Source organism: Stegastes partitus, unplaced genomic scaffold (genome assembly GCF_000690725.1).
Source record: "Stegastes partitus isolate 25-593 unplaced genomic scaffold, Stegastes_partitus-1.0.2 Scaffold1623, whole genome shotgun sequence".
NCBI classification, from domain to species: domain Eukaryota; kingdom Metazoa; phylum Chordata; class Actinopteri; family Pomacentridae; genus Stegastes; species Stegastes partitus.
The window spans coordinates 99,162-122,441 of NW_007579354.1; the positions used below are offsets into that span (position 1 = coordinate 99,162).

Below are 23,280 nucleotides of genomic sequence, written 5' to 3' on the forward strand. Positions count from 1 at the left end.
TCCTGCCATCTGTGCCTTAACTATAAATCCACTTTTAAAGTCACTTAGATCTTTTACCTATCACCATCTTCATACAAAATCAACTGCTCTGTACAACTGAGTCTGACTAGGGGCTAATTGCATTAATGTACCATGCAGTAGAGCTATGTTTATCGACTCATTTATTCAGGCTTTTCCCTTAAGTTGTCACCCATCTGTCTCTACCGCCATCCATCCATCCATCCATCCATCCATCCATCCATCCATCCAGACAACCAAGCACACTCACATTCACACCTACAGACAATTTACAATCACCAATTAACCTCAGCATGTTTCTGGACTGTGGGAGGAAGCCTGAGAACCCGGAGAGAACCCACGCTGCACGGGGAGAACATGGAGACTCCACACAGAAAGATCCCAGGTGTCCTCACCGGGACACAAACCGGCAACCTTCCTGCTGCGAGGCAACGGTGCTAACCACCGCAGTCCATGCTTTACGATGCCATACCCAAATGTCAACCATATAACATCCAAAATCCATCCATTTTTTGCTTTCATCTATCATCCATCTATTACCTTCCCACTCAGGGTGGCTACCATCAGAGGTCCCCAGCCAGTGGTCTTCTGGGAAAAGTTCACGTCTGAGCCCCACTCCAGCAGCAGGCGCACAGCGGCCTCATGGCCGTGCTGAGACGCCACCATCAGCGCTGTGATGTCCATGAATTCTCTGCCTCCTGCTCCTCCTGGACAGCCTTCACCCGGTCCAAAACCAGCTGCACTGTGGGGGGAAAAAAAACAGTTTCAATGTCAGACTAAAGACTCATTCAAAAGGTTCAGTGTTTCTGAAAAAGAACAAACCTGCAGCTGTTGTTGTTGTTGCCGTTGGAGACTGCCTCGGCAGCGACGGCCAGATGATCGTAGTCATCGACGTAGGCGCTGCTCTCCAGGAGGAGCTTGACGACGTGAGTGTGTCCACCACGAGCCGCCATGGTGAGGACGCTGGCGCCCAGCCGGTTCCGTCCGTTGATCTCTGCCCCGTTCTCCAAGAGGATGTGGGCGACGGTCAGGTGACCAAACCTGAATGGAGAGTTAAGACACAGAATGATAAAGGATGGAGAACTTAAATATGTATCTACCCCTGCTGGAGACGGCTCATCTGGTTGTTAAAGAAGCGCTGAATCAACTGTCAGAGGGTTAAGAAGGCATGATCACAACCAAGTTCTTCACTGGGACACCCTGATTGTGCACTTGGACATCAAGCACTACTGTGAAAAATACAGTTACATGAATGCTTCCCTGGAGATCAGTAAATTTTTATCTAATATTTATATGATCTGTCATGGAAGGTAAACTGAGAACTGACAGATGTGATAAAAATGAGCAGAATTCAGTGAAGGAAGAAGTACTCTGATGCTTGATGACACATTTAAAAGCACCACTAAAATAAAAGTACATGACTGCTTGCTGCAAAATGTAAAGCATCAAAGTTAAAGCACCGCTTTGGCCCCTCTGACTGGTATATGATTATATATGACATAGATTATTAACAGAGAGGCATCCATGTCTCAGCAGCCTGTTACTGTTTAAACTACGTTCTATCCTGTTTCATACACAGGGACAGCAGATCAATATGATTCATGCAGGAGGAAGGAAGAAAAAGTTCTAGTACACAAATCTGTTTTTGGACTTTTACTCTAATCCCGGATTTTCGGTGAGATCTTGTATCGTTGGAACATTTACTGAAATGAAACCATGTGGGAAATTTAAAGGGAAAAATCAGTATTTAGTGGAGCTGTGAACAACTCAGACATCTGAAATGTGACCTCGACTACACACAGAAGCCAAAAAGGTTGGAAGCCACTGGTTTAGTCCCAATGTGCTGCATTATATTATCATAACTGTGAGAAATATTCAACTTTAAAGTAACTGAAGCTGTCAGATAAACTGATAGGGGAATGGAGAAGGCAATATTCCACCTCTGAAATGCAGTAGAGGGGCATTAAAAATGGAAATACTCCAGTAAAGTATCTAAAAGTGTAAATGTGAAGAGTTCTTTTGCAAAAACAGATAACTCCATCTTCACAGACCTTCAGAAACCCATCATCTACCTGAGACAACATCAATCAAACATAAGTTATCTCTCTTTTTGTCATTTCTACTGAATCAAATCCACTCAACTTCAGTCTAACTGATGTTATCTCAAGCAAACAACAACAAAAAAAAGTTGGAGTCATCAGTTTTGGCAAATGAACTCTTCACATACATGCGCCACTGACAGAGTGTCAACACATACATGCGGCTCCACCAAAGTCCATGCAAGAATCTGTGAAATGTGGAATTAAAATGTCCACACGCAAATTCAACATTTAAAAGAACAAAAAATACAAATAAAATACAATTCCTGCCCTCAGTTTTAAAGTTCGTCGCCAGTAAAGACACTTAATGATGGATAAATTAGCCACACTTCCAGCTTGATGTGACCCTTCACACTGTGAGGACGCGGCGCTGAGCCCCACCTAGCAGCCTGCATCAGCGGGGTCCAGCCGTAGTTGTTGCGGCTGTCCACCGAGGCCCCCTTCCGCAGCAGGAACCGGACCAGGTTCTCGTGGCCGCTGGCCGAGGCGAACTGCAGGGCGGTGTTGCCCTCCTCGTCCGTGCAGTCCACCGGCACCAGAGACAACATGTCCGCGGCGGTGCACTCGGAACCCGCCTCGGACCGCAGCCTGCTCTGCCGCCCGGACTCTTTGGGGGCTCCGGGCTCCAGGATGCCCCGGGCCGTCTCGTAGTCCCCCTCATCGCAGGCACGGAGCAGAAGCAGCGAATTCGCGGGGACGCCGAAATTCATGTCTTCATTCGGGGTGTTGTTCCGTCTCCATTCAGCTCCGGTTTGTTTCGGGGACGACCGTGAAAAGTTTTCCTCTGTCACTCGGCGGCGGCCTGCGTCTGGGAGTCATGACGCACCGTGAAATAAAGTTTAGTCTTCAGGTGAGGAGCTAATCTTCTTCTTCTCAAACACTACAGTCACTATATCACCTCCTGTCTCAACATTTACGCCTTTCTTTAGGACAAAACAACTTTCTGGCGTCCAGCCGGCACTGCCCGGTTCCGTTACTTGTTTGGGAATCTGATGGTGACTGTCAAGTACATACAACACAACGCGTGACTTCCGCTTTTACTCTTCAATATAAAAGCCCAAATATTTGCCAACACTGAAGTTTCTTCCCTGCAATTAATGTGATTCACAGGTGATTTTTTTGGTCTTTTTTTTCTTTAAATAATCCTATGGCCTGTCATCTTTAAACCCTAATGTCAGTCACAATGTAGAGACTGTAAAACACTTTTTACAAGTGGAAAACGGCATTGAAGAGCTGATTTGGCTCTTTGAAGTTGTTTCAAAAAACTGGATTGGTTAAAATCCAGGGCACAGAGTTGGACAAAAAACTGTGTTTAGACATAAGGATTATTGCAAGAGAGTATAATTTCTAATTGCTTTATCCAGATAAAAGCAGATGTACGTAAAGTAGACAATACAACTTCAACAAGCAGCAATAGTCAGTTAAGTGTAAAAACAATATCATCGGTTTAATGTGTTATGTAAAACTTGCACAACATTTAATTAACATGACGTCAGAAAAAAAGACACCGCTTGCAAGTTTAAAATTTAGGACATAATCCTAATTGTATTATTTGGATTGCTGCGTGTCTGCCATTGTTAGCAAAATAAACAGTCTAAAATGGTCCAAGTCTGTGTTTTACTGTAATAAATGAGGAGTTTTGATGAATATTACTGATGCACCATTTGAGTCTGAGTCCTTTTGAACTACTTTACATGCTGTTCAGTTTTGTGGTAATGCATCATATTCCATAAAATCTCCATATGTTTGTCGTGTTGCTGCCTTTTGAGAAGTAAGCTTCCCTATAAAGTCGGCTATCATGAGCTCTGAAACCAGCCCTGTGTCAGCTTTGGGATATTTGTGCATTTTCTAGCTGATCATAGAGAATTCTCTCAACCCATAAAAGGGCCACGTCATCCTTCAGTCGACCACAAACAGTTGACCACAAAATTTGCAGATATGTGGTGTTCACTGGTCAGGAAGGGTGTGAAACATTGCAAAGTATGAATTAACTAAGACTGTCAAACAAATGTAGTGAAGTTGAAAGTTTGAGGTTTTTCTCTGAGATGTAGTGGAATGGAAGAATAAAGTTGCATAAAATGGAAAAGTAAAGTTCAAGTGCCTTAAAATTTAAACTTAAGCACTTGTGTGAATGTATTCAAAATACATGATCAGACACCTGCAAACAATAGTTGAACACGTTTGAAACGTTTGAAGTTTGTTGTCTTATATCTGCCAGTTGCATTCTAACAAACCATCCTTGCAATAAACACATGCCTAGCATTGATGTTTTGTTCATCTTCCTTTACAAGCTTTTAGGCTCTTATTTTTGTGTTATAACAGGAAGTGCTCACTGGCCGTATGATATTATTATATCTACCTTGACACGTTTCAGCTGATCATCGGCAGATGTAATTAAAATCCGTGTTTACTGTCCTCCAGTGGTGTCAGCGGTGAACTTCTACACCACGAACTCACCATCTCAGCATCACCATATATACGTATAAACAACTGGTAGTGTGAATATTGCAAATAGCAGCAGGAGCATATGTACATGTAACAGCTGTATAAATAAAAATGGGTCCAAAGCGTAGAAAAATCAATCTGGTTTGTTATAAAGTACTGTTTGGACTGTTTTAACTTTAAAACGATTAGTGCTGGGACACAACATCGGAATAAACCTTTGAAATCATAACTCATTTGTTAGAGAGTACTTTCAAACTATAAGCACTTAGACACAAAGTAGTATTTTAGGTGAAATAATAAACTTCTAAAAGCATAAATGGTTCGTCAGTAACATTTAGGTGGAATAAACCTTTAAACATCATATCTCCTGCTGCTCTCCAGCGGTGACAGCAGCCAACTGCAGCTCAGAGTCCTGCGTGGCCACCAGGTGTCGCTGTTATGCATCAGCGTAAAAACACCACAGAAGAAGAAGACGCAGCGGGGACCCGGATGAAGCGTAGATAAAGAGGAAGCGGGCCTCTGCTCGTTCTTTTCCCCAAGAGCTAACCACGTTGGTGGCGACAGTTCCTGGCTCACCGCTGTTCGCTTGAATTTCTTCCGAATAAGTCGGTCAGGAATAATCAAAATGGTACGTGATGTTTAATTATGCTCTTAACTGACACAACACAACCCGTTTCTGCTTGAAATTAGTGTATTTTATAGCTTAATTTGCTCTTAGAAATTCAGAGTACGGTTGCTAGCGCCGACAGCTAACGATGCTAGTGGTAGTCATCCCGCCATAAGCAGTTCACTAAACGTACTTTTTAATAATGATGTTGGTATTGCCACTTTAATAAACGCATCCGCTCATGAGATAAAGACTCCTTCATTAATTTAGAGCATAAATTACAATTCGGCATACTTATCAGTGCACAAGAAGACCGGTTTAAATAAAATCAGAGCTTTGTCTGGAGGGTTCAGGTGGTGGTTTGTAGCTGTTGGGGGAAATCAACTGGTGGGATTTTACAATAATGACACTGAACCAAAGAACATAAAACAATTTTACATTCACACGACAAAAAAAATAGTTGTCAGGTCATCCACGTGCAGATCAACTGGTGTTGCGTTCAGGGGCTCCTGCCTTATCTTGTAAACAGGAGGAATAGTTATGGCATGAACCTGGTAAAAGTGCTTTCTTTAGCTTCCCAGCTGGAGTTTAGTTAAGTAGGATTCAACAATCTGTGTTTATGGAGTCTATGTTTTTATAAATAATGAATAAGTGTAAAATAACTACGTGATGCAAAGGAAGGGGGAAACTAATCACACCTGTAATTTTTTTACTTTTTCCACCCATGTGCACATTTCTATGAGATATATGATGCTCCCTATGACTGTAAGAAACATCTGAATGCTACGTCATTTAAAGGTTCGATGTTTCTTCTACAATTACAGGCTTTTAAGGACACCGGCAAGGCACCTGTTGAGACGGAGGTTGCCATCCACCGCATCCGTATCACCCTCACCAGCCGCAACGTCAAATCTCTGGAGAAGGGTAACTATCAGCGCTAATTACTATTGAGAGTTTAATGTGGACCTGAGCTATGAGGATGAAAATTTAACCGTGATAAACCCTGACGACGTTATACGCTATTCTGAGCCATGGGTTTGAAAGTATTGTGAAGAGATTGCTGGTTGCTTGTGGTGGTAAGTTTTTTTCTTTTTGTGATCATCAGTCTGCGCTGACCTGATCCGTGGGGCTAAGGAGAAGAACCTGAAGGTGAAGGGACCCGTCCGCATGCCAACCAAGGTACGTAAGATCATTGATCACATGCTTAGCACCTTATTGTTATAAGACATGGACTTCCTGTTGGTACTCGATAAACATGCCCAGACCAGACCTGTGTACTGCACATCATAAATGAGACAAAAAACGACTGCTCTGATTATTGTGGATTTTTGTGCATCACTCTAAAGCTAAAACTGGTTTTCTCTGCCTCCCTCCAGACTCTGCGTATCACCACCAGAAAGACTCCCTGTGGTGAGGGATCCAAAACCTGGGATCGCTTCCAGATGAGGATCCACAAGCGGCTGATCGATCTGCACAGTCCGTCCGAGATTGTGAAGCAGATCACCTCCATCAGCATCGAACCCGGTGTAGAGGTCGAGGTTACCATCGCAGACGCATAAACGACGCAGATGTTTCAATAAAGAAAATCAAAATAAGGAAACTGATGTGGTGTTGTTTGGATTCTGTGTGGAGCAAAAGATGAAACGGCCTCAAAGGAGGTTGGAATGAACATCTAGAAATGCATCAACCTGAGCAGTTGTCATTTTTAAACTCCTATCAACTCACAGAAGCGACCTAACGCTGGATGTGGTGGTGGGCTGGTTAATTCTTGTGGATGTGGTTTATCGCCATGGCAACTGGAGCAGACTTGAGTGACTGCTTATTTATGAATTAAATAATTATTTCAGCTTTAAATTCTACTCAGATCGAACTGTAGCGACACATAGATGGATGTTTTATTGATCCTGAGTGAATCTGTTATAGATCATTTCAAGAAGTGCAAATTTTTTTTTTAAATGTTTTTTTACACAACATTGGTGATTGCAAACGGTTTGTTTTTAAGTGGCCACATTTCTTACCAACACTAGAGAATAATGGAGGCTCCACATACAAGAGATATTTTAATATTTACATTTTTACCGCACCTAGTCACGGTGAAATGAAATATGTTGATAAATTGACCCAGGATGTGGCCTCACCTAAAATAATTCATAGAAATTCATTGTCCTAAATGCTCCATCCAGGCAGGTACAACACAGTTGAGGTGGCATGTGAGCAGATTTTTGCTAAATCACATTTTTAAAACTAGTAAAAATTTAACTCAACCAGGATTATTGCAATTGTGTACATGTGTTACTGGGAAAACCCTAAATATCTCTCATAACAAAATGGACGGGATATCTGTCCAGAGGATTCACTCTCTTTAAATCTTCCAAGGCTCTTTTTACCCCAAGTAGAGACGACATGTTTCATACTGAATGTTTTTTCTGTCTCATCCACGAAGTGTAGACAGATAAAAAAGGTATGGAGGAATCTGCTCTGTGACACTTGTCACGTAACTGGTACCGTGTCTTTCACCTGTGGACTCAAAACCTTCACTCTTACAATGATTTTGTCATCCAGCCTCATATGAATGCCTCCTCCTGAAATTTATATTTTTAATGCAACAGACCTTGAAGAACATTCCTCTTAACTAGCTGGCATTATTTCAGTCAGAAAAGTCATCATTGAAAAAACAAGTAGTCTGCAAATATCAGCTTTGTTTTCAGGTACATTGGTCATCCATCCATCCATCCATCCATCCATCTATTTTCTTTCGCTTATCTGGGGCAACAGGCGGAGAGGGTCATTCCAGGCTTTCCTTCCCAGGCCAGCCGAGAAATATAATACCTCCAGCGGGTTCTAGGTCTGCCCCAGGGTCTCCTCCCAAGTGGACGTGTTCGGAAGACCTCCAGAGGAAGCCTCCCTGGAGGCATCCGAATCAGATGTCCAAACCACCTCAACTGGTACTTTGGTGGTACAAATGGGAAATGTTTCATACAAGACAAATCACAGCTCAGTTAACATAATTCCATCAGTTCCATTTGGGTATTTGTTTAAAGAGGTCTCCCAGATGAATATTAAGTCCAGTCATACACAAAAACTTTTTTTAGTGGAGCTCATCGTTAAATTCTTGTTTTAAACTAAAGCGGCTGAAGAAGTTCTTGCACAATAAGAGACTCTATCATTCCTTATAACTCCTATTTCTAATGTGATGCATATAAGATGAAAGCAGCAGATCTGGAGAGGAATCCTCCAAGCTGATTGGTCGAGCCTGATGACGCGCCTCAGCTCACATCTGCTTCCAATTAAAACTGATTAGAAGCTGCTCTTTGGCTTTCAGTAGAGGAAAACCAGCAGACCTTGTGAAGCTGAAATAAGTCATTTTAGGACCAAAGGAGCTGTTGAATCAGCATTTGTACTCATAAATAGTGACAATTTCATGTCCAACAAGTGAACAAGGTGGAGGAATAGGACTTTATTTTGGAGCTGACCAGCCTTAAGATGAGTAACGTCATTGATCTAACCACTGAAGACAGCATCTGTATGACACCTGTTGACATGGACCTGACTTCAGTCACGCAGGTGTTTATTATTGATTTGCTTTTGTTTCAAAACAGTGTTGTAATATTAGCACTGCTTACCTTCACGTACAAGTTAATTTTTACTTGAAACAAAGAGTATAAAGTCAGCTCATTGGCACCGAGGTTAGTTTCTGCTCTGGCTTTTCCTTTTTGTTGACAGACTGAGCTGCTGAGTGACGCTGAGCCACAGACGATGAGAGTTTACCTCCGAGTCCGGCCTTTCTCTAAAGACGAGCTCTGTGACGACGAGGATCAGGTACAGTGCAGCATGTAAACGGGATCTTCTTCACCAGGCTGGTCGGTGATCATTTAGAAATATCACTCAGTGTCCTTTGTTTTTTTTTTCATGTTTTATATATGAAGAGAGAGGCATGATCTTTTATTTCAAAGCAAGATACTCTACAGGTTTGTTATTTTCTGGAGCCTGGAACTGGCTTCGAAAAAATAAAATCTGCTTTCACCCAGTATCTCAAGCATAACGAGAATTATGTAGAAATATTCCTTCCCTCAGGCAGGAACCATTCAAGGACTTGAACACTGCAATATTTTTCTCCCACTTCAGAAACAATTATGTCATTTTAGATAATTTTTTCTGTGCATATTGTGAGAAAAGTATTTAAAATTCCTCTCCAGTCTTTGATTAAACCCATAAAAACTCGCCTCTATTTGTCAAAGTTACATATTCAGAAGTGTTTTCCATCAAAACAATCCCTTCCTGCCTTACAATAGGTCAGCTTTAACTCAACACTGTTGCTTCCTCGACAATCTGCTGATCAATGAAGTCTGTTCATGTTTTTCCCCCCGCCCCTTCCTATTCGCTCGAGCACACCAGCTCACCTGTGACTCTGCTCAAACTACTGCAACATACATGTTTGAACTTGAAGCTCATCCTGGACTCATTCAAGATTAGTGATACAGAAGGTCTGACACACTCGTTGACAGGATCGGTTCAGAGGATTCCAAAAGTCTGAACCCATGTTTTATCGGTACACTGCAGTTTCCAGGTAGAGATGGTGCTGACAGCCTTTTGTCCTCATGATGCATCTTCTACAATATCAAAATAACTTGGTTTTCATTGGCAAGAGTCTTTAAAAATGAACAAATACGAACCAGAGTTAATGATGCAGTTTAATATGTTTGACAGCACTTTTCTTACTGCTCATAAAAATGAAGCTAGTTTTGCTGGATGTGCTGGGAGATGGTTTTTAAAGTGTCCCAGCTTTCCTTATAAACGTTTATTGTCGGATAACTTTATGGCACATTTGACTTTGTTGTGGTCTGTTATGATGCAAGATGAAGGTGAAAGCTGCTGTAGAATGATGAGTAATGAAAAGCTCTTTGGAGAATTACCAATAATTCTAAAGATTCACGACTATTGGATAAATTATCTACACACATCTAAATCCCTAACCCGCTCCCTTTTGTTCAACTCAAATAGTTTTTTGCACTACAGCGACATCCCTTCACTCAGTGATGTCATCTAGATTGTGCTTCTTTCTTTTCGTTCAGGCTGCTCTGTCGGTATTTCTCTTGTTTCTTTTCTCTCTTCAGGATTGTGTTGTGATTGAAAACAGACAGACAGTGACACTGAATGCACCAAAAGGTTCAGCGACCATGAAGAGCAGCGAGAAAGGAATCGGCACATCCCTCCACAAGTTCTCCTTCTCAAAGGTCGGCAACGTCCAAAATGAATTTTGTGCCATTTTTGTCCAGCGCACACATCAACACTCAGCTTCTGTCTCACCTTTCTGCTGGTTTTCAGGTTTTTGGACCAGAGACGACGCAGGCCGAGCTGTTCGAGGACACAGTCAAAAGCCAAATGTCTGATTTCTTGGATGGGAAGAATGCGTTGATATTCAGCTACGGTGTGACCAACGCTGGGAAAACATTCACTATCCAAGGTAAGGATGGCAGCACAGAAACATCCTACTGAGCTTCAAATCAAAGAGGAGTTCTATGTCTGGTTTTCATTGTTTGTACGCTTTTGTGTGTTAGAATGTGTGGTGTGTATATAAACGTATGTTATATGTGTGTGCACAATTATATATACACTGTGTATATTTTTTAGATGACGTGGCATCTAAATAGCTTTTAAACAAGCCCCCTCCTATATTAGTTGACATCTTCCGAGGTGTTTCAGAGAGTGCATAAAACCCAAATCACTGGTTTATTCTTTACAAAGTTGTTGTTTGTGTTTGTTTGTTTGTTTGTTTGTTGTTTGACATTTACTTATGTGCCACTTCTCATTTTTGACGTGTCAAACTTAGTAACTCAGGATAAACCACATTCTTTGTAAGAATGAAAATAAACTTTCACTTGAAAATATTTATTTTTATGAGCAGGAAAAAAACCCTTTTTGTTATAAAACAGCTTAACTATTTAGATAAAAATCCACTGACGCCCTCCTCTCCTCCTCCTCCTCCAAGGTGATGAACCCTTTAAATGTGTGTAATCCCAGCTAACTGGGAAAAGGTTGGTCTTTTACTGTTCACAGGCAAAAATCAAAGAAATGTTCTTGGACTTCTGTTGTGAAATCCTATTAGGAACTCCAAAAGAGCCAGGAATACTACCTCGAGTGCTGGACGCCACCTTCCACCACATCGGGGCTCGTCAGTACGATGGGATGGACGTGAAGCCCTACCTCAGGAACGGTGCTCAGTATCTGGATCCTGAGCGAGTCAGGCAGGAGAGAAGTGCTAAAGCTGCCGTTTTTGCTTCAATCAAAGAAGTGAGGACTCGGTTCTGCCTCAGTGTGCTGCTTAAGACAGAAAACAACTGGAACCAAGCACCACAACTGAAACATGCATGTGTCTTTGCTTCGGTCTAGGAGTGTGATCCTGTCAGAGCCAGCAGTGGATCGGAGTCTCCGGCTTCTTCTGTCGCAAGTTTGTCGTCTTCTATGGCCTACAGTCAAACAGGTAATATTCACTAATTCAGTACACTGAGCATTAGTATGTCACATGTTTTCTAATAGGAGCTCTATCTGGTGAGCTTTAAGGACCACTGCAGTAGTTTAAGTCACGTCACTGTGCATGACACTCTTTGTTCCACCTCAGTGTCGGCCAGTAACCCAGCAGAAGCAAGCAGCAGCCAGTTTGCCTTGTGGGTGGCGTTCTTTGAAATCTACAACGAGTGTGTATTTGATCTGCTTCAACCTCCTCTGTTCTCCAAGTCTAAAAAGCGGGCCTCTCTCCGTGTCTGTGATGACGGAGCTGGAAATGCTTACGTTAAAGGTGTGAAAGCCACTTAACATTTGTCAGTAGTGTAGATGCCACTACAGACTTATAACTGAATCAGACACCAGCGTGTGTTTTATTTACATTTCAGATCTCAGGTGGATCAACATCCAGAACCTGAGTGAAGCCTTCAAGCTGCTCCAGTTTGGGAATAAAAACAGAAGTGCTGCAGCCACTAAGATGAACCAGTCTTCTAGCAGAAGGCAAGCTGTTAGGATTAAGCTTTTCTTCACTCACCGTTATCTCCTGTTGTCAAAACTCATCCCGGCTGTGTTTCCTTACAGCCACAGCATATTCACCATGAAGTTACTGAAGATCGATGGAGATTCAGCTCTCAGAGTTCTCAGAGTCTCAGAGTGAGTATTTGTGAACAATCATGAACATTCACGTGCTTTTGGATCTTTTTTTGGTGACACTTTTTTTCTGTGGCGCCACATTTGTTGAATAGTTTAGTAAACTTATCGCATTTTGCAGTCAGACTGTTTCACTTGCGGGGAATTTAACTCGATGTTTAAGTGGTAAAGTGCAACTTACATTTATGAATGCAGACCTTGCTGAGTATTTTCTCTAAAATGTTTGGTCCAGCTGAAACAGCACAAGCATCTGATGTGCAAATTTTAATGACACTGTTAGCATCTGGGGCTGTAAGGTGGATCAGTGGTTAGCATCGTTGCCTCGCAGCTAGAAGATCGCCGGTTCGCGTCCCAGTGAGGACACCCGGGATCTTTCTGCGTGGAGTCTCCATGTTCTGCCCGTGCAGCGTGGGTTCTCTCCGGGTTCTCCGTCTTCCTCCCATAGTCCAGAAACATGCTGAGGTTAATTGGTGATTGTAAATTGTCTGTAAGTGTGAATGTGAGTGTGCTTGGTTGTCTGTCTCTAAGTGTAGCCCTGTGATAGACTGGTTACCTGTCCAGGTGAACCTGCCTTCACCCTGAGTCAGCTGGGATAGACTCCAGCCCCCCATGACCCTAGTGAGGATTAAGGTGTAGAGATGATGGATGGACGTTAGTGTCTGTTCATTGTTGGTCTTTTTTTTTGTTTGATGTGATGAATGTTGTCATTGCTAAAAGGCCTCCTTGAGACAATCATATTGTAGCCCAACATCTCAGTTCTGTAAGGGTTAAGTTAGTATTTGTCTCCCCAGATTTGTGCTAAAATATATCAACACTGAAGTAATAATGACAGAGTAAAATTACAAATGCAATCAAGTAATGGTCATCCCTTGCAGCTTGGTCATATCTTCAAATTGAAGTCCCTTATTGCTGTTTGTGAATAACAGAATCATCTACCCCTCCAGTTTTTATGTCTTTATATGCCCATTTCTTCTTCTTGTTCTGACAAATGCTTACAATTATCAAAGACCTGATGCATATGTTTGTTCTTAACAATTATAATATATATAATGTAACATGTGGTTGCCTCAGTGGTGCCAATAATAGTGTCAGCACAGCGTAGTCATAGTGATAAAGATCAATAATGCATCTTTCGTTTACAAAATGTGACTCTTTAATTACATGCTTTAAAAACAAAATGCAAATAAAAAAAAGAGCATATAATTCAAACAGTAGGAAGTGCATCATAAAATAACTTATCTGAAACTGAATAAACACCAGAAATGACTTGAATGAGGAATTCATTCACTGCTCATGACTTACTGGACCAGATTTGAGGTTCTTTATGACCGATCTGGCAGCTGAAACTACTCGAAAAGGTCCAGCATCATAAGCGTGGTGGTAATACAGAAAGAAGTTGCTATTCATTTCTTTGTTTCTCAGGTTTTCTCTGTGCGACCTGGCTGGCTCAGAGAGATGCAACAAAACCAAGACGTTCGGAGAGCGGCTGAAGGAGGCAGGAAACATTAATAACTCCCTGCTTATTCTGGGGAAGTGCATCACCGCCCTACGAAACAATCAGACCGACAGGTACCGTGAGCCGTGGCTTCGTCACCAGCTGCTCAAAGTTTAGCCTTAATCTGTTAATGATTTTAACGCCTGAACGATTGTACATTCAGGCGAGGCAAACATGACTCCGAGTGTGACGTATCTGTGTGCTTTTGTGTGCGTTATCCGTAAGAATGAAGAGCAGCTACATTCCTTTCCGAGAGAGCAAGCTCACAAAGCTCTTCCAGGCCTTTTTCTGTGGAAAAGGAAGAGCCTCGATGATCGTCAACATCAACCAGTGCGCTTCCACCTACGACGAGACTCTCCACGTTATGAAATTCTCCGCCGTTGCCAAACAGGTCGGCCTGAGTGCTTAACGCGGTGAAGTTAATCAGAAAGAATCTGGTTGAGCTGAGGCGCTAATCTCGCCCGTGCTTTGTGTAGGTGATGCAGGTGATCCCAGACAAGCCTCTGGAATCTCTCTCCGCTTGTGTGGTTGGTCGAGATGGAAAACCTCTGGTGAGGAATGGGGCGATCGACAGCGAGGCCCTGGAGAGCTTCCTGTCCGAAGAGGAGCTGCTGGACGACGAAGACGAGGCCGATACGTCTTTGCTGCCCCAGAACGTACAAATACTGTTTCATGTCACGTTTTTTTTGTCTTGCAAATGCATCAGATGAAGCACATCCGACATTCCCCGGTTGTGTTTGTACCGCTGAGGCTTTTCGAAAGACGAGATCATCCCCAAACTGCCAGCTATGCAAACATAGCATTTAGCTGAAAGCATCTATTCTACCAGACAGAGCTGCTGCATACCTGATCTCATTAAAATTTCGTAGTTGTGATTTTGTTGCTTCAAAAGTACATCAGTCAGGGAGTAGTTTATGCACGACACTACATTTCTAACAGTCTTGCTCTGTATTCGTTAACGGTCCCAGGAGCTCGTTAATATGATCGAGAATCTGCGAACAAAACTTCTGGCTGAGCGAAGAAAAAACCTGGTACAGGAAATGGAAATTCGCAAGGAAATGGGCGACGCCATGTTACAGCAGCTCATGGAGAGTGAAGAGCTCCGCACGTATGCATAGTTTCATTTTGCACATCGTTCACACTGTATGCCTTCATGGTCAATGTTGTTCTCAGCTGCAATGTCTCCATGAAAACCTTGTAAAGAACCTTTTCTTTTATCATTAAGTCGAGAGATAGAGGAGCTGAAGGAGAGCTACCAGGAGAAACTGGAGAACACCTTTGAGATGTACAAAGACGCCATCAAGGAGCACGCTTACCAGAGCGCCATGAACAACCTGGAAGACGACTACGTGCCGCTCGATGAGTTCATCGCTGAACAAGAAAAAGTAGAGGTATGTTTGTTAATTGACTGTGCACAGGTCAGAAAAAATAGTTTTAAAGAGCCCATCTTGTGCTTTTTTCCCTCCTTTCCTGTGCGTTACAACTTCTTTTGCATGTTAAAGGTCTATAAACTTATGAAGCCCAAAGTTTTTGTTCTTTGGTGACTTAACTATTTGCAGCTAGTTGGACCTGCCCTTAAAGACTGAGCAGCCGCCTCACTGCCCTCCATTATTTCTTCATTAGACCCACTTTTCCTAGAAGTGGGCTCCGTCCCCGTAATAATAGATCTGGGGTTATGCCAATAACCAACACTGCCTCACTTACATCAAACCAGCTGACCAATCAGAGCAGACTGTCAAGAGGCGGGTCTTAAAGAGATGGTAGCTTCAGATAGAGGGAAGAGGAAAGGTGCTGCAGTAATGTACAGTATGACATAAATAATGTGTTGTCTTCTACATTAAAGCATGAAAAAATATTCTTTAAAACCGCCAAGATAAAATTATAAATCTGTAAATGTGCATAGTATGGGCTCGTTCTGCTAAATGAAGGCCCTACTGTTTTTCTGAAGGTCCCAGAACTGACCTTTGAAGTTTTTAAAGTAATGAAATTGTATGAGACCAGCAGACCGACTTTAGACATCTGATGATCTCCCGCGCTATGCTGACAGTCGAAGTTGTCAAAATTCTTAAATCTTTGAATCGATAATGGGGGAAAAAAGGAAAAATCTGCTCTGACTTCATTTTGCGTAGGCTCTGAGACGTAAAGTGTCCGAGTTGGAGACTTTAGCATCCAGTGCCAGAGGAGGATGTTCTGCAGTTCCAACAGTGGACCAGTGGAGCCAAACTCAACCATATAAAGCGACAGAAGAATATGCGACAGGTCAGCAAGGAAACGTCTCCTGACTGAAATATAGAAAACTTTTTCAAATTTGAACGTGCATATTTCCTTTCTGTACATATTTTCTGTTACTGTGACGCTATGCATGTTCTGTTTCACGTCACTGTGAGCACACTGAATGAAGCTCCTAACAGTGTCTATTGAAATGACAACAACGTGACAGTCACCACGTTTTATCCACACAGGAGACGATCGGTACCAACGTCTTCACAGAGAAAAATGTGCCCTAGAGAGGATGTGTGAGGACAAACAGCAGGTAACGAGGGCATAATGTCCCAGTAGAATAGTGTCTCGTTCTGGTTATGTAGTCACGTCAGCGTTAATGTTTGGTCTTCAGTTAATTCTGTCACTAGAGAAAAGACTGATGGACCTCAGTGAAACCCTGCAGAAGGTCAGAGACGGCTTCCTGGAGAAATCTGCTGATCTGGAGGTTCTGCAGCAGAAGGCTGATGATCAGGTGAGATCACTGACGGAAGTGTAGGAAGTACGACTGAGGTTTGGTTGCAAATTTGTTTAAAAGTTCAAAATGACAACTTGTGCAAAGGCTTATATAACAACATTTAAGATCTGAAGGGTGAATCATGAATTCATGAGGATGGAAGTTACTCTGTGGTGTGAATGTTTTTGTTTGTTTGTTTTTAAAGGCAAAATCCATGCAGGACCTCCTACAGCAAAATGCTGAGAAGGACCGGGAGATCGCCTCACTCAAGGCAGAGCTTGTAAAGCTCTCCCAGAAGTCTCCTGTGCAGCCCAAGACCAAGCGAGGCCTCCTCGCCAACATCAGGGAGGCGGTCACGTCACCACGGAAGACTTCAACGGGCCGAACCCTCAGGAAAACAACTAAGACTGTGAAACACTGAGACGCACAGCATCTGCACAGCAGCTGCACTCAGATCAGCAGTTAAGGAGAGTTTAGTTTGGTTTTTACAAACTTTTGGGGATGCCTGGGTTCACATCCCCAACAGTGATGACTCTTATATCTGTTTACTTTTTACATGTAGTTTGTTGCTTTTTCTATTTTTAAATATTTGTGACGTTTCTTGTTTTTAATAAAACTAATAATTTCTAACAATGAATTTCTATTCATATCACTTACGATGTGTTTTCCTTCAGGTTTTGCATTCCTCCCCTTCTAAGCACCACTCGCGTGATGTCAGTTCATGGTCACTGCCTCCACATACATGGCTTGTCTTTTGTGCTGTGCTTTTTCCACATGGAAACCTTCTCATACATGCCTACATACATGGCTATAGAAACGTTGCGTGCTTCTTCCAAGCATGAATTCGAGCATTATTTCAATACAACATCCTGGTCAAACAAGGCCATCCATTTCCTACAGCCTGAAGGGAAAACGAATCACCAAGAACCCTGATAGAACAAACAACCTATATACAACTGTCAGCACTCTAAAGTGCATCACTATTTACTGTCTGATTTGATTGCTGGAGGATCTTCCCTCTGTTTGTAAAATCTCTTAATTCTCAATCAGTGCAATATATGAGATAAATGCCCCCCAATGTTTTTATGAAGCTTCTATTGTTACGCATATTGACCTTTACAGTTGAGTGAATGAGGTGTAGCCAGTGTGGTGTGTTTGAGGTAACAGAGCCCATCCTCCTCAGCCAGTGAAAGGGCCATTGTGGTAGACAGCCAGCTGCTCTCCTATCTCTCTGGTCTCAGTGATGGTTAATGAGATTAGCTGTTCGTCTAAGCCTGCGTCAGTGCAAAGGGGTCAATCACAGGATTAGCACCTTGCTTAGGAGTTGCATCACTTTATTAGACTTTTTTTCCTCTTTACTTTCACTTTCTGACTACTGGCTCTTTGTCAAAAAACAAAAAAAATTTCCAGCCTTCACAGCATGTTTGGCACCTGCAATTACAATTTAGTTGCAGGAGTGGAATATTGCAACGCATCATGCTGCCTTGGGACTGAGTCTGTCTCGACTCTCAGCCGCTGAATGAAGCATCTTCCAGGGAAAGAAGAGGAGCAGGGGCAGCCAGAGAAGTGAAGGGCAGCTGGGCCAAAATCTCGCCTGCTGTGGCAGAGTCTGAGACTCTGGACAAGTCGTCCTCATGCCACTTGTAAATAACAAAGTGGGCGATGACAGCACAGTTGGCAAAGACAAGGCTTTGGCTGATGGACAGGCTCTGGTGGATTCTTTGATAAAGGTAAGCTGCTCTGAGCGTTCAGTTTTTATTCATGCTGCGACTGTTTAGGAAATAACAAACGCTGCAACACAATTCTGCTGTTTTGTTTTTTGGTGGTGTGAGCATTTAAACACATTTTAGAATTTTTTTAAAGTCCAAAAACACGTATGAAATTGATGCATTTCATAAACTGCAATTACTGATTTTATTATGTGAATATTTGTGGCATTTAGAACAACAAAACAGCAGCTTCGTGAGAGTGAAAAGATTTATAAAAAATGGAAAATGTATTGTTTTAGCTATGATACCGTCCTCCCCGTGTTAATATTTTACAGACGGAACATACACGGATCACTGAAACATCTTTTTTCCCCCCTGTGGCTAAAAAAGCACTCTCATTGAAAAGAATTTCCTGCTCCACTGCATCTTTAGGACGGTTCTGTGTTAGATAATGCCATGACCATGCCGAGCATTTTTCCCCAGTTAGCAGCGCCGATTTAGTTGTGCTATACTATTTTGTCTGTAAACAACATGTAGTGGATTCATGCTATCTACTTTTTTCTACTAGTACAACTAAAATGTATATTTTTGTCGCTACAAACAGCTCATGGGTTGCATTGTTGGCCGCAGCCACAAATACATAATTATTGTGTCATATATTATAAAAATACAAAAAATGAGTATCATAGCAGCAGGGTCACATAGAAAACACAGGAGAAACATAAGTATTAAATGATTAAATTAACAAATGTGAGCCTAAACAAGTGGAACAGAACCAAATAGGATTTCATATTTTTATATAGTATTTTAATGTTTTTGTCACAAATTTCATAAAACTCAATCAAGGTGAATGAACACATAGAATATAACATAAACTAATATAGCATAGCTGCAGTTACTTTTGTGTTCCTTCCTCTCCTCTGTCCACACCGTGAAAATGGGTCACTTGTACTCTGTGTGCACAAGGTTGCTTTGGCTTATCTAGAAATAGAAATAGATCAATGATAATAAGATTATTTATAATGTTTTTAATGAATGAAACCCCACCTGCTAATCCTCCAAGGTGAAGCTAAGGCTATCGATGAAACAACGTGTATCCATATCATATTGATCAGAAAGCCAGAACTGGACCATTTACCATATTTCCCACTTTAAGGTGGAGCAGAAGATGATGATGATGCTGATCATCATTTTTTCTCAACAGCTCAAAAGCAATTTGGACAATTAATTTATTTCTGTTACGGTGCACTAAATACATGTATTTGGATGTGTGTTGGTGATGAGTTCAGTAATGCTCAGAAAGCAAAAAGATGCACAGTCCCTGATTAAGATTAGTGGTTTAGTGCATACCTGATCAGGTCACGTGGACAGTGAGGGCTTGTTCATACCTACACTAAACAAAGAGAGCGTCCCTCCTGCAAACTTTGAGCTACAGAACCCAGATGCCTCCAGAGTCTACGTTTTCCTATAACTAGCTAAATGAAATCCTCGTTGCTTCTCTTCCCATTCCGCAGGTGGTGGCATGTTACCGGCATTTGGCCTCGTGTGTTGGCAGCTGCACCGACAGCCTGCAGCTGCGGGATGAGCTGCGACAAACACGAGAAAAGGCCCAAAAGTTGGCCGTCTCCACCTGTCAGCACCTGACCTCACACCTCCGGGACAAGAGCCTGCCCGAGGACCAGCGGAAGGAGATGGAGCTCCTCTGGGTGGCCTTCTCCTCCAGTCTAGAGCTCCTCCATGTTGACATGTGCAAGGTTTTCAAGATGGGGGACATTTTCTCCCTGGCAGAGACCGGCACCCTGGTCCAAACTGGAATACAAGGTAAATGAAACACATCTTACTGTGTGTGCAGATTCTGTTTCAGGAAGTAGATGAGCTGAGGGGAGCCAGGTAAATAATATAAACCAAGGTTTTACCTGAATAAAAGCTTCAGAGGTAATAAAATAAGTGTTAGTTTATAATTTGCAAAATAATCTCAGTAATTCATAGGCTTTACAGATTATCTGAGTGTGACAAGTATTTTCTTAAATCACTGAAATGATCAAGCGGAGGCATGAATGATCGCCTCCATGAAGTATGTTCATGAACAACTAAGCTTATGAGGAACTAGATGATGCTTCTTTACTTATTAAGCTTCTGTCATTACAGTTTTTAAAATTACAGTAATTTAAAATTGATGTATCAACAATTCGTTTATTAAAGCTAATTTGGAATGATTAGCCTTAAAATCAGCACTTTCTTAGATATTTGTTATATATGTATAAGTTAAAACTCTCATACAGGCAGCTTTGCTCAAACACTAATATCATACGATCATATCATAAGATCATACGTTTCTTCTGCAATCTCTGGTTGCAATAATCAAAATACTCATTATTAAATATGACATTTTGCACGAATAACACTGGGTTACAAAAAAATACTTTTCTGAAGGTGTCTAGCATTGTTTTTTTTAACTGATTTAGGACATTTTTGCAACGCTGAATCCAAACATGACATCTGCTTTTCTGTATCAGGTCAGGTTTTTATGCCAACTCGACTGTAAAAAATCGATTTTACCACTAAATTGATTAAATATTTTGACATGAGCGATTGATTGATTTTAGCATTTCTCATATGAAATCGGATTTTAGAGGAAAGTTTTCATTTTCTAATCCTTTTCATAAACCAAATGATCCAAAAGGTGATGAGCGTAAACATTTGTAAAGGTAAATACAAGTAAATTGCATGTTTCATCAAATCAACATTTGGACCTCATTGAGCAAAACCAATGTCATATTTGGATTCAGCACTTTGCAATTGTCCAAAATCAGCTCAAAAAACTTTGACACCAAAACGGGTGTAGACCAGTGTAATATATTGTGAGTGATCGGTGCCATTTGGGAGCTTTTAGTTTAGTTTTTCTTCTGTCATGAAACAAGTACTTTCCTTTCCCTCCTATGATTTTCCAACTGTGCTGTAACTGTAGTCCTGCAGCTTCACAATCACCTTGCTGGCTTAAAAAGCATCTCAGAGAGACGTAACGCTGCAACAGTTAGACTTGGTGCTTAACATTTAGCCATGGTTTTTATTCATGGTGGCGACGTGGCTGCAGCGGATATTTTTTACTGTGATTAATCTATAAAATGTTAGAACATTGTGAAGACTGTCAAAGCCTGAGGTGGCGTCGTCAAATATCAGATTTTATTCATAACCAGAAGATATATTTAGTTTGTTGTCATCGAGGAGGAAAGAAAGCAGAACATGTTTTATTTTACACAACTAGAGTTGGATAATTACAACTTTTTTTCTTCAAAAAATGACATAAACCAGTTAATTATTTGTCAAAATAGTTGGAGATTCATTTATTAGTTGTTAAATGAATTCATTATTTGATGAATTCTTGCAGCTGTTGTGGTGTTCGTCAGTAGGTCCATCACACTGATCCAATAGCTCAACAGCTCTTAGATGAGAATCCACATGAACAGATATTCGTGGTTCCCAGATGATGAACCCGACTGTCTTTGATAGTTAAATGACTCTTACTGTAGTGCTGCCATGAGGTTCTAACTTTTTTTTTTTTTTTAATTAATCATTTCAAGATTTAAAAATTTTGTCGAAATCCCCTCAGGATGAACTTCATTCAGGGATTTTTTGGGGTATTTTCGCGCTGATTTTTGGTCTTTTGTTTCTCTTTTTGCCTATATTGTCTTCATAAACACATATTTTCTAAACAGTATCATGTTGTTGCAATATTTCAAGCTGTTTGCCACTGATTATGAACATATTTTTGCAACAGTAAAGTCAGTAAATTTCTAATTGCATTTGTGCTGATGCAGGAGGAGGCAGTGAGGTGGCAGCTCGCGCCCTCAGTTTGCCGGACCTGAACCAGGCTGAGCCTCCGGCCGTCCCCGCTGGCATGGAGAGCCAGGAACAGAGCACCCTGGGGCAGGAGATCAGCCAAATTGACCACATGATCGATGACATGGAGATGAAAGTCAACGTGTTGCGCTGGATGGTGGAGCCCCATGGGCCACAGTACGCAGACCCGCTGAGCAGCACCGACAGCGCCTCCCTGGGTCTGCTCACCGTGGACGAGGAGCAGCCCGGACACCAGCCTCTATGCCAGCGCAGTCACATCTTTGTGCTCTTAATGCTGTTTGCTATTGTTTGTGTGGCAGCCACTTTATCTGTCTGTATAGTCCTTTTCTCATGAACAAAACCTTAAGATCATTCAATCATTTTTCTGTACGACCTCAGAAACGCTCAGCATCACTGTAAAAATGGCAGCTTTGCATGTGCGGTAGTTTTCTCTTTACATACTTTACAAAAACAAAAAAAAGCAACCAAATTGTTTATTTAGGGCATAAGATCTACACTGAAATAAATGTGGATGGAAAACCAGTTTGCCATTTATTGCAGTGAATCCAAATCTGCCATACACTTTAAAGTATCTTTGGTGAATAAAGGGACAATAAAAGCACATGACGGCCACTTAGAACTGATTTAATCAAATGTAAGTATTATACAGCAGATGGTTTATTTTACCTGTTCATTATGTATTTATTTATTTTTTTGAAAACACAGCTTATATTTTTCCTGTACATTTTCCTGACTAGTGTGTGAAAGGAACAACTTCTGATTTTAAAAAAGGACACCGGGACAATTGTCACATCTTGTTCCTTGCTGAGACGACATAGGTGCTGATGCTTGGTAGTCGATAGGCTGTGATAACCGTTTTTTTTTTTAATTCATTATTTATTTTGTATATAATCTGTGTTGTAGAGAACCGATGATATCTAGTATAGCTATGCATTATAAAAGTATCAACTTTGATAAGACACTGTGTTGTTTCTCATTCATTTTGATTGATTTGCACCCTGAGCTAATCCCTGCATGCCGAGCAAAACGAAATGTGCACATTTAAAGGACTCGTTCGTCTGGGAAGCTGAAACTGAGAGTCTGAAAGGATTATGTGACTTGTGAGTCTTCAGTTTACCCATTAATTCAAGCAATGAAAGGGTTAAAGGCACACTCGGGAGTCATTGTGGCCTGTAAAA

The 23,280-nt window shown here is 41.6% G+C and overlaps 4 protein-coding genes across 4 annotated transcripts in view; 3 read left to right on the top strand and 1 right to left on the bottom strand.

The window, feature by feature from the left end:
- Window positions 1-3,134, bottom strand: part of anks6 (ankyrin repeat and sterile alpha motif domain containing 6) — a 10,444-nt gene extending 7,310 nt beyond the window's left edge. The window contains exons 1-4 of the mRNA XM_008301039.1: window positions 2,499-3,134; window positions 841-1,059; window positions 559-760; window positions 58-67 (exon numbers count right to left, since the gene is read on the bottom strand). Coding sequence (XP_008299261.1) covers window positions 58-67; window positions 559-760; window positions 841-1,059; window positions 2,499-2,827 — 760 coding nt within the window. The 5' untranslated portion in view covers window positions 2,828-3,134. The remainder of the gene's footprint in view (window positions 1-57; window positions 68-558; window positions 761-840; window positions 1,060-2,498) is intronic.
- A 1,926-nt stretch (window positions 3,135-5,060) lies between these two features.
- On the top strand, window positions 5,061-6,771 carry rps20 (ribosomal protein S20). Its single transcript, XM_008301031.1, has 4 exons — window positions 5,061-5,190; window positions 5,994-6,093; window positions 6,275-6,348; window positions 6,546-6,771. The coding sequence occupies exons 1-4, from the start codon at window positions 5,188-5,190 to the stop codon at window positions 6,726-6,728; spliced, it is 360 nt and encodes a 119-aa protein (XP_008299253.1). The 5' UTR covers window positions 5,061-5,187; the 3' UTR covers window positions 6,729-6,771.
- A 2,145-nt stretch (window positions 6,772-8,916) lies between these two features.
- Window positions 8,917-17,098, top strand: LOC103371641 (kinesin-like protein KIF20A). The gene is made up of 17 exons (XM_008301032.1): window positions 8,917-8,988; window positions 10,284-10,403; window positions 10,495-10,633; window positions 11,276-11,460; window positions 11,560-11,650; window positions 11,789-11,965; window positions 12,060-12,171; window positions 12,253-12,324; window positions 13,744-13,890; window positions 14,042-14,207; window positions 14,293-14,472; window positions 14,785-14,924; window positions 15,042-15,207; window positions 15,946-16,075; window positions 16,282-16,349; window positions 16,431-16,550; window positions 16,738-17,098. Exons 1-17 carry the CDS (start codon window positions 8,926-8,928, stop codon window positions 16,951-16,953), a joined length of 2,292 nt encoding a protein of 763 aa, XP_008299254.1. The 5' UTR covers window positions 8,917-8,925; the 3' UTR covers window positions 16,954-17,098.
- A 1,068-nt stretch (window positions 17,099-18,166) lies between these two features.
- rgs9bp (regulator of G protein signaling 9 binding protein) lies at window positions 18,167-22,436 on the top strand. Its single transcript, XM_008301033.1, has 3 exons — window positions 18,167-18,262; window positions 19,756-20,062; window positions 22,060-22,436. Exons 1-3 carry the CDS (start codon window positions 18,167-18,169, stop codon window positions 22,434-22,436), a joined length of 780 nt encoding a protein of 259 aa, XP_008299255.1.
- Window positions 22,437-23,280: the final 844 nt, after the last annotated feature.

Coding starts and splice junctions, on each gene's coding strand:
- rps20 (XM_008301031.1), top strand. Junction 6,094..6,274: donor CGTCAAATCTCTGGAGAAGG/GTAACTATCAGC, acceptor TGTGATCATCAG/TCTGCGCTGACCTGATCCGT. Junction 6,349..6,545: donor CCGTCCGCATGCCAACCAAG/GTACGTAAGATC, acceptor GCCTCCCTCCAG/ACTCTGCGTATCACCACCAG.
- LOC103371641 (XM_008301032.1), top strand. CDS start 8,926: ATGAGAGTTTACCTCCGAGTCCGGCCTTTCTCTAAAGACGAGCTCTGT. Junction 8,989..10,283: donor TCTGTGACGACGAGGATCAG/GTACAGTGCAGC, acceptor TTCTCTCTTCAG/GATTGTGTTGTGATTGAAAA. Junction 14,208..14,292: donor TCTCCGCCGTTGCCAAACAG/GTCGGCCTGAGT, acceptor TGCTTTGTGTAG/GTGATGCAGGTGATCCCAGA.
- rgs9bp (XM_008301033.1), top strand. CDS start 18,167: ATGCCACTTGTAAATAACAAAGTGGGCGATGACAGCACAGTTGGCAAA. Junction 18,263..19,755: donor TGGTGGATTCTTTGATAAAG/GTAAGCTGCTCT, acceptor CCCATTCCGCAG/GTGGTGGCATGTTACCGGCA. Junction 20,063..22,059: donor GGTCCAAACTGGAATACAAG/GTAAATGAAACA, acceptor GTGCTGATGCAG/GAGGAGGCAGTGAGGTGGCA.